Source organism: Equus asinus, chromosome 27 (genome assembly GCF_041296235.1).
Source record: "Equus asinus isolate D_3611 breed Donkey chromosome 27, EquAss-T2T_v2, whole genome shotgun sequence".
Classification (NCBI taxonomy): Eukaryota; Metazoa; Chordata; class Mammalia; order Perissodactyla; family Equidae; genus Equus; species Equus asinus.
In genome coordinates, this window is record NC_091816.1 from 37,655,286 (window position 1) to 37,668,933 (window position 13,648).

The 13,648-nt window shown below is 47.7% G+C and overlaps 1 protein-coding gene across 19 annotated transcripts in view; it reads right to left on the bottom strand.

Moving 5' to 3' along the window:
• ARHGEF10 (Rho guanine nucleotide exchange factor 10) overlaps window positions 1-13,648 on the bottom strand; it is a 131,651-nt gene that overhangs the window by 48,754 nt on the left and 69,249 nt on the right. For all 19 annotated transcript variants that reach the window (XR_011498907.1, XR_011498908.1, XM_070500140.1 and 16 more), the window contains 3 exons: window positions 11,097-11,267; window positions 9,299-9,444; window positions 5,650-5,831 (listed from right to left, as the gene is read on the bottom strand). Coding sequence is in view for 17 of the 19 variants with exons in the window: in XM_070500140.1 (XP_070356241.1) it covers window positions 5,650-5,831; window positions 9,299-9,444; window positions 11,097-11,267 (499 nt within the window). In the remaining 2 variants the exon portion in view is untranslated. The remainder of the gene's footprint in view (window positions 1-5,649; window positions 5,832-9,298; window positions 9,445-11,096; window positions 11,268-13,648) is intronic.

Genomic DNA, 13,648 nt, shown 5'->3' on the forward strand with positions numbered 1-13,648 from the left:
CATTTTTTAAATAAGGGCAGCAAACCTTCTCCTTGCTCCCAGCCTCCCTGAACCACCGCCACGGCCCTCCCTTCACAGCCTGACTGCAGAGCGAGATTTGGGCAATTGCAGGAGACTGCCGCGTATGGCAGACACTCTGCAAATGCTCTGGGGGCGGGGGGTGACGCGGGTCCGGAGCAGACTGTCTGGCTGGCCTTCCGTTCTCTCTGCAGCGTCCCCGATGGCAAATGAGGGCTCTGTTTCCAAACGGGGGCAGCTTGGCTTCCTGGAGCCGCCAGCCCTCCCCTGAGAGCTGCCCCAGGACGAGGGCAGAAGGCCACCGAGACGCATCCTCAGCCCTATGTGCACTGCGGTTTTCATTTGAGTCTTCGTTGTGGCTCCGGGATAGCAAAGCTCCACAACTTTGACTTGGCCGCTGGTCCAACCTCCAGACCCACTCAGAACTGAGGCCAAGCCCGTCCTTGTAAACGTGTGTCTTACTCACGACAAAGAACAGCCAGGCTTCCGACGTTCACGGTCGCTTTGAAGGATTAAGTAACCGCCTAGAAAGTAATACGACTGATTCTTACAAAAGCATGTCTATCAGTATTCGCACATCAAAAGGAATGCTCCCCTTTAAAATATCTTCAGCTTGTGCTCTCACTTCTTGAAACACTTTAAGAACTTCTCCTTGGGAAGTGTTTAAAAGATCGGTGATGGTGGTTCTCCAGCCACCGTCTCCTGAAACACGACTCGGGGACCCCAGCCTGAGGGCGCCATGCAACTCACCTCCTCCACCGGAGGTCCCGCAGAGTGGGGTCCTCGTGACATGCCGCTCACTTCCACGTCCTGCTCAGCACAGTTCCTTGCCAACTGGGAGCGCATTAGAGGCTTTTTGCTGAAACTGGGTTGAGGTTATAAGGATCCTGCATGAAGAAACACTCTACAGAGTCACCTTCCTCCTGGCAAAAGGGAAACGTCTTTTCTCATCAACCCACCTCCTCAGACAGGATGGGGCAGCGGACGGCGCAGTCTTTCTCTTCCCCACCACCAGCCCCAATTCAGGACAGCAGTGAAATCTTTTTGATCACCCCAGAAAAACGCACAGAATTTTGTCAAATAAGCTCAGAAGGTCTGCAAGCTTAAACCAATCCGTGGGTGCCCAGAGGACCCACGGACCCCAGCTTGCAAGCCCCCTGCACTAGAGAGCAAAGGTCAGTGCTTTTGAAAAGTCACAACTCAGGGAGACTAAGTGCAAAGCACCACACGGTGCTCTTCGGGGGGACCAGGGGCTTCCCACGTGCGGCTGCCTTGGGCCCCGGTGACAGCGGGTGCTAGGCAGCGACGCCCACACTGTCTTCAACACTGAATAACAGACCAGATTTCCAGGACTGAACTTCAGAACACAGTCACTCAAAGAGCAGAAAAGTCATATGAATATCAACTCAGAACGAGAATTGCTAACGCGGCTTCTCAGAATAATTGAGAGATGACAAATGCAAGAGAATCAGAGGAAACAAAAGCACGGCGGGTAAATCTCAAGCTCCTCTATAAAACTCGGAGCACGGGAGGCAGCCCCAGGAAACTGTGGCTCACGGATGGGACCCGGCTCCATCTGCACAAACAGTAAGGAACCCATCGGCTGCAGCCTGGTGCTCATGAGATCAATACTCTGGACTTGCTACCGCACAGACCAGCTCATTATCTGTCCCCAGTGACAGCCCGTTCCTCTATCCTGGATCAATCTGGACACAGTAGGATAAATCCTGTAGCAGAGCTTGAAACATGCCAGTGAATAGGCTGACTATCCCAGCACCTCTGTGACTGCAAGACAGCATCATACTCTGTTACTGGAGTCTGAAAAAGCCCCAGCGAATTCCGACTGGAGTTCAGTCTTCCAACACATAAGGAATCAGTAAATTTTAGTTACTGTATTAAAAAAATTTTTTAATCTAGAAGGCATTTTGAAGTGCATTTACTCCACATCCCTCCTTTCAGGGCTAAAAACTAAACCTACTTTATGGGTAAGAAAACTGAGGTGCTGAGGTCCACACAGCGAGTGGTGCATCGCTAAACCAGGAGCCCAGGCGAATACCTGCTCCCGCGGCCCTGACTGCGTCTGTGGGCCGAGGACCCCACATCGGTATCGATCTGAACTCCAGACTCAGTACCCAGCGGCCTCCTGGCCCTTGAACTGTTTGTCCAATTGGCACCTCCAAGGTAACACACCACCGTGCACCTAAACTGGGTGAATTGTACGGGAATACCATCATAAAAAAAATAAATGCTTGCCAAAGTAACACGCCTAACCCAGAACTGAGATTACTAAAGAATAGTTTCAGGAAACCTGAATACGAGAGTGGGCAGGGGCTCTGCGAAGCGCCCTTCCCCGGACATCTGGACTGAGAACACCACCTCCCCAAGGGGCCGTTCCATCTGGAAGCTGCATCGAGATGATGCCAGTCAGACCCTTCCTGTCACAATCTGTCAACATGAGATCGCTCCGTGGATGAACAGGCACGTGAATTCTTCCTCCTCAAGAGTCTGGCATTACCCAAACCCTGATGAAGACCTGCATTCTGCTCTTCTTGGTTCCAAGAGACAGATATTTACCAAGTTTATGAGCAACTCTTTTCTTTTCTTTCTCTGACCCCAGGCTTTGTTCTCCTGGTGTCCGACCACGCGTGTAATTGAAACCATGAGAGTAAGAGGATAATGAGAAGAAGATGGAACGGGGGCTTCACAGTCTCCAGAGCAACGTCTCAGGTTCTGGAGTCTGCACGGCACACACTCAAGGTCTTAGAGTCCTTCCTTTAAAGACCTGGCCATCTCGCCGAGCGTGAAGCCGGAGCTGAGCATCTCACTGTCCTACGCAACCAGAGGATAACCTAGGAGCTTCTTTCAGTTCTATATTCCTGTGGATGGAACCAGATCCCATGAATAAACAACCGTGGGACCCCTTGATCTGCAGGGATGGGCACAGGCTGTGAAGGTTCTAGTCACTTAACCGCTCGCCACGCCCTGGACACACATGCTCTGTCATATGCTCCGTCGTATGCCCCCAGGCCAGGTGTCGGCCGTGGCGGGCTGGTCAATAACTATCAGCTGAATGAATCAATCAATCAGTCAATGCATCCCCCCCACCCCCATCTATTGAAATCCCACTCCTTCTTTACATCAGGCATTTTCTCGGAGAAAATCACCTCCTTTTCAGCCCCCAAAGTATCCCGCCCGTGTTTCTTTCAGGGTAAGTATCGTGTTGTGTTGTACTCATGTCAATACACCTGTCTCCAACATGAGAGGCCCGGTCTGTGCCTTATTACCAGGACACGGCGCTGGGTTTAGAACAGGCCTTTGATAAACGGATAGGTAGAAAGACACAGTTTAATTGCAAATTTAACAGTGACTAGTGATTCTATTTTTCTTTCCACTCATTTAGCAAGTATTTATTGAGCACCTACTGCATACCCAGCTACAAGCCAGGAGGGACACCACCTCTGGCAAGATTAGCAAGAGAAGAATTAACTAACTTCAGACAAAGCGCCTCGTATACACATCAAGTGACCATTAAGTACCTTAATTTCTTCAAGTCAGTCACTATGCTAACAGGTCACCTGACAGGTGCTGCGCTCCACTGCGGAAGGAAATGACAAAGATTAGACAGGTCATGCCCAGGGTGTGGGTTCCACCCTGACAAGAGAGCAGAACAAAGGTCTACCGAGGGTAGAATAAGTTTCTCACTTAAACTCTGTTTAAGACAATGTGCAAAAAGATGCTGCCTCAAAAACGGCTCTCACTGAGATTTTGTCCTCGCTTGTTCATAGGGACACGATAATGAAACCATGGCGAGCCTGCAAAACAGTCACAAATGATTTTCAAAAGTCCCATTAATCCCCTTAACCTAGGATATGACAACAAAGTTCTTAAATTCAGAAGGAAGAAAAAGATTGACTCTCTAAAAAGACACATTTTCTTTTAATAGACAAGGGGAACTATGTATCTCCATCTGCCGTGGCTGCTGGAAAGCTCCTGGTAGCACTGAGGGGGCTCAAATGCAGGAGCGGACTTATTCTAGGTTCTTTCTTCCATGTACTATTTAAAAAATTTAGTCATCCTGCTTTATGCTTTTTAATACTGCTAACGGATTCGAATCTCATCCTAAGTTAGCTCGGTGTAAGTCATGAATTAAAAGATGAATAAGAAAATGTAGCATTGCCTGTAATGCACAGTATCTATTTTATGGATCAAAGCCATCTTCAGTGACTTGAACACGATGATGCAATCTTAATTACAACAGTACACAAAAGTATAACACATAAGACGGCGGCCAATATAAAACACAGGTGCATTTTTCACTTCTCAAAACCAAGACGTAAATAGGATTCGCAATCAATACTTTCAAATAATCTAAATAGGTTTTTAAGAACTTTTAACAAACCAGACCTTTAAGCTGCTCTTGAGTAAAACTGTAACTAACCGTGTCAATTTGGAAAACCACTTCTCTCTCCTTCCCTTTCCCCCTCTCTATCCCACTCCTCAGCGCGTCCCTCCTTCCGAAAACCTGAGATACGGTTTGGCACTTTGATTCTCAGTTTAGACGGTATGCATATTACTTCAAATAGGAGTATGACTTAGTCAGCAATTCAAGAGTGTAAGAGCTGTATAACACGCTTGAGGAACTAGTTTACTAGGCAGATTACCAAACTGAATGACTACAAACACGAACAGGAACACTAAAAGAGACCCCATATTAAGTTAGACCCAATGTTCATTATGTCGTGTTCTGTAAATCCAAAAAAAAATGTGAATATTCAGTTAGGAAAAGTAAATGTTTTAAGAGCTGAACATGTCAGAAACAAAATATTCTGAAAGATTACTGAATATGTTTGTATTTAACATTATTAACATTTAATTATAAAGGCTCATTTAATACATAAAAAGGTTTATTGAAAGTTCCCATTCACTGTATTTTATGTGCTCCACAACTCAGGGGCAGAGGCCAGAGGGTGAATAAAATTAGCCAGGCTTTATTTGGATTTAAAAAAAAAAGAGAGAGAGAAGAAAGAAATGATCACTATACTCCGTTCCAAACCCAGAGTCTGAAGACCATTTAGTACTAATAACCGTAACCCTTTGGCGACTGCTGAGGCAGCTCCAAAGCGTCTTGACAGCTTCCTCCCTCGTCACCCTGTGAGGCGCACACACGAGCCTCTCCTCGGGGAGACTGAGGAAGAGGGAAACGGCTCATGAGCTGGTTCGCGGCAGAGCTGAGCCCGTAACCCTGGTCCACGCTCTCCAGGACTTCCTCTGCAGCAACTCAACGCACACTCGAGGGAGGAGAGCTGGAGCCCGAAGTGCCTCCCAGGAGACGGGGAACAGAAATCGGGACTGGAAGATGGAACACACCCACACGGCAGGAGGGCTTGCCTACAAACGCAAGGACGCACGCACACCAAGCAGGGACAAGTTCCAAGATCAGCAACCAACGTGGCGCATCTGTCTACATTCCCGGCCAACATAAAACACAGATGCCAAAGCCTGGACTACCCAGCAGATCCACCTTTCACCCTTGTCTCCTGAAGCAGTGAGGCTGAGGAATGCGAGTCTAGTCTCGCCAGTGCTCACACCGGCCCCACGACTTGCGAGCACGCTGATAAAGGCGTCACTTACTCGGCTTGGCATTGGCCACCACGGCCAGGCTCTCGGGCGGGTGCACCGGCGGACACCTGCTGTTTTCTCCTGCGCCGTCCTTACTGCCGTACTCGATGACCTCCACGTGTCCAAGAGGAACACTCCACTTCAATAAATACCTTTGGCTGGTTGATATTACAGCATTGCTGTCGTGCGAGGTGCTGAAACAACCAGAAATTTTTATTTTATGAAGAAGTCATGAAATTTTTATTCCTTAGATGTTCAAGTGAGAAACATTTGAGCTGTTGAATCATAGTGCTTCTGACTTGCTTGCCAATAGTTAGTATTTGGTTCCATAATGAGGCCTCCAATTAGATGAGAGGGGAGGACTTTCCGTTGTCTAATGCAGAAAACACGGGAGAATGTGAAAGGCGCATCTCCCAGAAAGCCTCAAGGTTTCCACAACAGCGTAAAGGGGACAAGGTGAATGCTTCCTGGTGGCTGAGCAAAGATGCTTGAGCGTTTGGGCGAACGCTACTAACAGGGAACACCTCCCATGTGGATAGACATCTTCTCTAATTGTTTCATATGTGTTAGAGACTCTAAAATCTCTTCTGTACTCTTGGTTATAATATAACCATTTTAATAAAATTAAATCACAGCATTTTACTCCATGATTAAAATACTTATTGAGTATGTAGAAATTACATTTAAAAATCCCATGACCCATATAGATTTTCTTCTTTCATCATAAAATGGAATGTATACATGCAGAGAAACACACAGAACACACCTGGACCAGTCAGGTGGGAGATGCTAATACAAACATCAGTGGGACGGCCACACAGATCAGCACCCCCAGCCCTCCACGTGCCCAGGAAAACCCCACCTGTCCAGAGCAATCGTTATTCTTACTTCTGGTGATGAACACATTTTGCTTTTCTTCAAGATATATTTTTAAAAATCAAAATGTAGACAGGAATGAAAAAAACGCCAGATGCTATGTTTTAAACTGAAATACTTCACGGATGGGGAGACAATTTATACCCAGGCTACGCAGCCTCCCTCCATTATCAGAGGATTTCAGTCTCCATTTCAACCTCTAAACCCCATGGGAAGAGGAGGAGGAAACACAATCAGACACTGAGTAAGAAGTAAAATTGATTCTGTATTCTGTGAATTAGAGTGTGCCTTAAATAATAATTTAAAAAAATGGAGATACCCACGAATTTGTACCAAAATTTCCATTCCTCCTGTTTGAATCTAAAATCTTCAATCCTATAAAGGTTTGGGAGCTTGATGTCCTCAGAGGCTACGCAGGGGTCCATGGAGGCTATTTTTAACATTTTAGCCTAAAACCAAAATGGGTCCTCACTTCGTCACCTTCGGGGAGCGTCGCTGAAAATCTCAGGCTGCTGACACATTGGTGGGAACGAACTGCTCCTCTTTACCGCACTTTGTAAAGCAGTTGTCAGAACATGGGACCCGCCCCAGAGGGCAGGGCGTTATTTTAAGGAAAACTCCGGTAGTAAACAGCTGACTTCCAAGGTATCCGTTTTTATCCATCTTGAGAGGACATCATTTCTATCAGCCTGAGAATTCTAAAACTAAGTGAAGTTTCAGAAGAACCAAGTTGACACTTGGCCACTTGGCCACACTTCAGACAGGGGCCTCTGGTGCAGCGCGCACGTGGGCCGCCGGCCCAGACACAGCAGTGACCTGTGTGGTGGTCAGTCCTCTTGCTATATTCAGACAAAGGTCGATCACAAAGGGGAAAAAGAACATTCCAGAAGATACTCCTACAGTGCAGAGAACTCTGCTGTCTACCAGCCATTGCAATGAACACACAGCATCTTGTCTTCCATCTCTGTTGTTCCCGAGGCAGGTGGGGGCATGCGGGCTGCGGGGCACCGTCCAGAGTCAGCGCAGGGAGAGCTAACAGGACAGGGGACGTCTCTTGGACAGCTGAGCCTGGAAACCATCGTGCTAAGTTCTTAGTCTCCATATTGCAGGAAGCATCCCATAATACGGGAGAAACAGGATAGAAAGGTCTTATTCATGATACTTATTCTAAAAACCTCTCGAGAGCAGTCAAAGCCAGCACACCAAAGTCAGGCCCTTCCACAGCTTCACTGAGTCGGCTCATCTCCAAAGCGCGAGAGCAACTGGCTTCCACTCCTACACGTGGGGCCGCAGCGTGCCCAACACAGGCATCCAGACGTCCCAGTGTGGCAACGGCTAATTCAAGGATAAGGGCTGGGCCATCGATAAGAATCTAACAGGATCCTTTACAAAAGGGGGGTTGTTAATTCTGGTACATTTTCCAGACTGAATCTGTAGCTGCCACAAAGTGAGTGACGCGGACCAGTGAGAAGAGCGACATTCACTGGGCAGTCCTCCGGGCCGGATGCTGGGCCTGCAGCTCCAGTGCACGTTCTTGCTCAGCCCCCACGGGAGCCCCAGAGATCGTCATCGTCCTCATGTTACGATCGATCGTCATCCCTAGTTTACAGATGAGGAGCCTGAGGTTTAGGGAGACTGGGCTAGGAGGGGGAGCTGGAACTCGGCTGTAAGAAGTCCAGTGCCCAGTGTGAGCTCTCACACATCCATCCACTCGGCCTCCCTGCAGGGATTCCAGCGTGGCGGAGGGCACGGCGCCGGACCCACGTGACGCTGATTAGTGCTGTGCTGGTAAATGGTTAACAACGGGCTCCCACTGGAGGAGAGGACCCTGATTCATCATGTTGGCCAATTTCCATGGTGTACATACTCCCACTGTGGATCATTTCAAGCTACCAATGATTTAGCAACCTGCTCCCAAAACTCCTGAAAATTTAACCACCGACCCCTGAAAGCCACTATGAGCTGGCTCCAGGACACTGCTGCAGCTTGTTACTCACTTAGCACCAAGAGCATTATATTCAATTTTACACCAATTCCCTTACAATCAGCCTGTATGTGAAGACCTCTGAAGTTCTCAAATATCCTCAACCAACTACAATATTCTCTGCATTGGAGAACAATTCTGATGTAAAATGATTTTAAGTGTAACAACTGATAAAGTGCTATTTACTCATTTTCTTGGTTTACACTACATATGACTGTACCCAAAATATAAGAACAAATTTATCAAAAATATATTTATAGAGAAGCAGCTAATGAGAAGGAACTTGAACAACAACAAAAACAAAAGCTGTAGAAGGATTTGGGAGGGTTATAAAAGAATCTCAATTCAGCTTCCAGTTCCAACATCAGCCTTGTTTAAAGAGAAAATATACATACAAGTCCCTAATTTCTACCCGCAGGGTCTTGGCAACTTATGCTGAACTCATTTAAAAATAAGCTTGTTTAGGGGCTGGCCTGGTGGCGCAGAGGTTAAGTTCTCGTGCTCCACTTCGGTGGCCCGGGGTTCACTGGTTTGGATCCCAGGTGCAGACATGGCACTGCTTATCAAGCCATGCTGTGGCAGCCGTCCCACATAATAAAGTAGAGGAACGTGGGCATGGATGTTAGCTCAGGGCCGGTCTTCCTCAACAACAACAAAAAAAGCTTGTTTAGTATAAGGTATCCCTTAATCGTAGGACCAAGTCGTGCACAGATATCAGCTGAGTCTGAATGAGAAAATTAGTGAAGTCACTCGCTCATCTGAGACACAGATCGCATATAATCACAAAGGCAAGATCCTTACCGGGCACTGACCGTGGCACACATCAGCACGTCGTTCAGCATGAAGATCCGGCGTTCTTTGGTTTTAACAATCTCTCCTCTGTCGTTGTAAACTGTTTCTATCATATCGTCAGATCGAACGAGGTATCGATTTCCACTGCTGAGAAGCTGAATATTCAAAGTAACGCTTGACACAGTTATCACAATCAAGTTGATCAGAAAAAGAAAAAGGACGAGGAAAAAGTCTTGCAAAACATGTGAGCATACAGCGTTGAAGCTCTACAGACATTTTCCTTTAAAGAGAACCCACGCCCTCCCACTCCCGCTTCCTGTACCCACGATACAGAGTTCAGAGCGGCTTGTTAAAAAGTACGCGTGTTACAGTGTTTGCAGTTGTATCTTAAACAGAGCGAGGAACCTAAGGTCCCCTTGTAAACACGACCGTAGCTAAGAGAGGTTGGCTTCACTTGCCTTGACCTGTCGTTCCACACTTTCCTTCTCTTTCAGTGACCTCTCTGAACATGCTCCCCCCTCACAGACGGTCATCCCACAGCCCGACCGTTCTGTGGTTTATAGCATTGTATCAACTGGGGATATTTATAAGCCAAAGCACTTATTTTGTAAATTTACTTTCCCCAAAGGATGGCATAATTAAGTAAACATCTTAACTTCATCTGGTATGACATATTTTATCTCACTGAGCCAAACAAAATACCCTTGGTTCTTTGGAAAGAAACTTTGTATTAATTCGTAAAATGATGTAAGTCATAGAGAAGACAGACTTACAAGTTTCTATGTAGCCCAGATGGTCTCTACTGCCTCCTGACTCTAAACCTGCACGGGCTGGCTGACCTCACTGGTGACCTTTCCCGGACGTGCTCAGGCGAGTAATCAATAACGTGGGTGCACATTACCATGTGATGTACCATGATGTCACAGTAAGTGACGCATCGCTGCCTCTTCGTACGCCCCTGAGCTCACTGTCCCACATGCTTTCAAACATTCATGGGAAGCATGATTTTAAACAACATGAACCATGTCGAGAATATCACAATGCAATTTTCTGTTTGTAAAAATTCCTATATAAATCATATGTAGAATCAGGGAAAGCCTGCTGTTTAAGATGTTATTACTATAAAGTTCTTATAGTTAAATTACTGAATGTTACTATATGGTAGGAAATCACCTCTACTGACAAAAACAAAAGGTGATTTTAGCAACAATGAATATATGTAATTATTTAACACAGCTCATATCAATTAACCTCTTCCTGTGGACCAGGGCCTTAAATAAATACGGTAAAGCCTACACGAAATCAGATGATTGCTGAGGGAAAATGATTTTGTAAATGTAAAGCTGAAATACAGTTTTTAAGGAACTGCTTTCATCCTGCATTTTGCATCACTTTTTCCTGACAAATACGGCTAAATCCAAGCATAGATGATTACAAATAAAAATGTGTGTAAATATTTAATTCTTTAACTACGAACATCTGAAACGAAATACTGCATTTTGAAGGTAAAATTAAGCTAACGGAGTTGCTCTTAACCTTTCTGGGGTCCTGGATCCATCTGAGGACCTAATGGGTCTGTGACCCCCTTTCCTGAGAAAACGCACACACACTGACTAGGGAGGCTTTGTGCACAACTCCCTGGGTTCGCGACCCGCCTGAGGATCTCCATCACCCACCAGTTAGGAACTCTGGGCCAAGTGGGTTATTCCAAAGGTTCCGGAAGACTAGTAATAAATGGATGACAGAACGGTGCTGATTAGTACAAAGCAAAAGTAATGTCAGCATAGAGTTGGTGACATCTCTCCACCTTGTTCAGGTATCTCTCGTTCACGGCTTTCGCGATCTGCTTAATCTCACAGCGCTGGTCAGCATCTCTTTTTCTTTCATTTAATTTCTCCGCGAGCGTCTCCAGCTCCGTCAGCGCCATCTGAAGGGGCAGCCTGTCAGGATGTCCTTTGGATGTATTCTTCAACATGTCCTTTTGGGGAAACAAGTAAAACGGGACAAGGGTGACGGCTGGTGTCGGGGGAAGCAGCCGGGCGTCGCATCCACACTTCCAACCCAACACTGCATGCCTCCCAAGCTGGCGACTGGGGACGGCTGTGACATCAGCTACTTCTGGGGAAGAAGGACACAAGCACTGGGAAAATCACGATTTGGCTGAATATTTGAACAACTCCTTTGCAAAAAAAAAAAAAAAAACGATGTATGAAATGGCATTGCTAACGGGAAAAAATAGCATTTCCAATAAACCACCCTATAAATACCAACATGCCACAATCTTCAAATGCTTTCCTCTCTGTAACTATCTTCAAGATAATGATGAGACTTTTTCTCAACGTGAGTCAGCCTCATGGACCCGGGCCCCAGAGGTGGGTCCAGCTACTTCATCAACAGGCCAGTCTCCAAATGGGACACGTGGGGCGTGTGTGCTGGGCCAGCTGCTGCCCCCACAGCTGCAGCCCATGCAGAGGGATCTCTGTGGGATGCCCCCTCCCCGGCACCTCTCCGAGCATCTCTGAAGAGTCAGGGAGGCCTGAGGTGGAGCAAGGAAGTGGCACGGCCCGGAGCGACAATACGGTTCCCAGTAAAACGACATCGCGTGTGTCCAACACTAACAAACCTTCAAGAGTGACATCTAAGTGACAGGCACTATTTTCGTCTCCTCGATTTTGCACCTTACAGTGTTCACCCTGCTCATGCAGACCGCGTGTTGACACTTGAAGGAGGGAGACCCTGACTGTGAAACACCCCTGCTCAGAACTAAGAGGGCTCCTCGTCTTGCCCACCCATCCTCAGGGGCTGGAGCAGCACCCGAATTCAACAGGCCCGGGTCTTTTTAAACCTGTTGGTTTGTTTGATCAGAAGACAACAAACACTGCACAGATGAGGAAACGTTTCCAGTTTGGATGAACAGTACATACTGTTCCATATGTTTGTTTCTCTATGAATCGCATCAAATCCTATCAAGGCAAAAATGAATAACCTGAAAGCCAATGCTGGCGCCCACGTCGCGCACTGGGAGGGCGCACACGGGTGTCAGAACACCATCAACGGGACGAGCCTCGCACGCCTGAAAGCCAGGCAGCACAGCAGACCTGCGGGAGGAGCCGGTGACTCAAGGGGGAAGGCACGGAGCGACAAAAGGGGAGCTTGCTGTCGTTGTTACCAGATTGGTACTTACTTTGGTACAACACGCAAGACACGGTGGCAGCTGGGGCAAAGGAAGACAATACTTTCTGGACCACACGTGGAAACCAGCAGGCCCAGAAAAGCCAGGGGCAAGTCAGTTTCATCTCGAGTTCCAGGGAACAGCTGTGGGGTCACAGCGACGATAAGTAATAAGGCCAGAGAAGAGCTGACGAGATCAGATGTGGTCAGGACAGAGGGCAGAGCCAAGGAGAGACAGGAGCGTGCCCGATGGGCCCAAGGAAGGAAGGGCATGCTGGCCCCTCGGTGCCATCCCCTCCACCACCACCCTCAGGGCACACGGACCACAGCAGAACTCAGGAGGGAGGGTGAGCGCTTGCCCGTGGCTGCCAGCCTGTCCTGTCTGCTGTCCCAAACCCAAGCCGGCATCCTGAGCTGGGAGACGGGGTCCTGGGCACAGCCTCGTAACTACCTCAGGCATAGAAACTGCACTGTCTCTGACTCCAACTGCCCATTTCCCAGAGGAACAGGGTAACCTGCACCCACCCTGGGTGAGCCACCCCCGCAATGAATGGACTGCACATGGCCAAAAACGCCTAAGGGCTGTGCCCGCGAGAGAAACCTGCTCACACGACCCGGGACACCCAGCCTGGTTTCTGGGCTGCACCGTCAGGTCGAGCGGAAGACGGTTTTCTGCTTTGGGGGAGCAATGCGTCCTATGTGGGGACTCACAGGAGTTCAGGGGTCGGGAGGGAGGAAGGGAGAACCATGTAGGACCTGACCTGAGAACCCCAAGAGAAACCTTGTGGTTTTCTTTTTTTGGTTGAGGAAGACTGTCATGGAGCTAACATCTGTGCCAGGTTTCCTCTATTTTCTGTGCGATGCCACCACAGTGTGGCTCCATGCGTGGTGTGTAGGTCCACACCAGGGGTCCAAACCTGTGAAGCCCGGGCACGGAAGCAGAGCGCGTGAACTTAACCACTACACCCCAGGGCTGGCCCCAAGCTGCATCTTTTTTGGTGGAAATGGTTCTTAAATCCAAATCCTTGAGTCTGTTCTAAATGGAATTTGGAGTGTAAGAATTTTTATCTATTCCTCCTCGGTGAATTTAAGTATCTAGAGGTAAATAAAAAGAAAGAAAAAAGGAAAGAGCGTTAGGTGCTTCCGAGAACAAAGCTCTAAGTTCTGAACCTCATAACAGACAGGCAA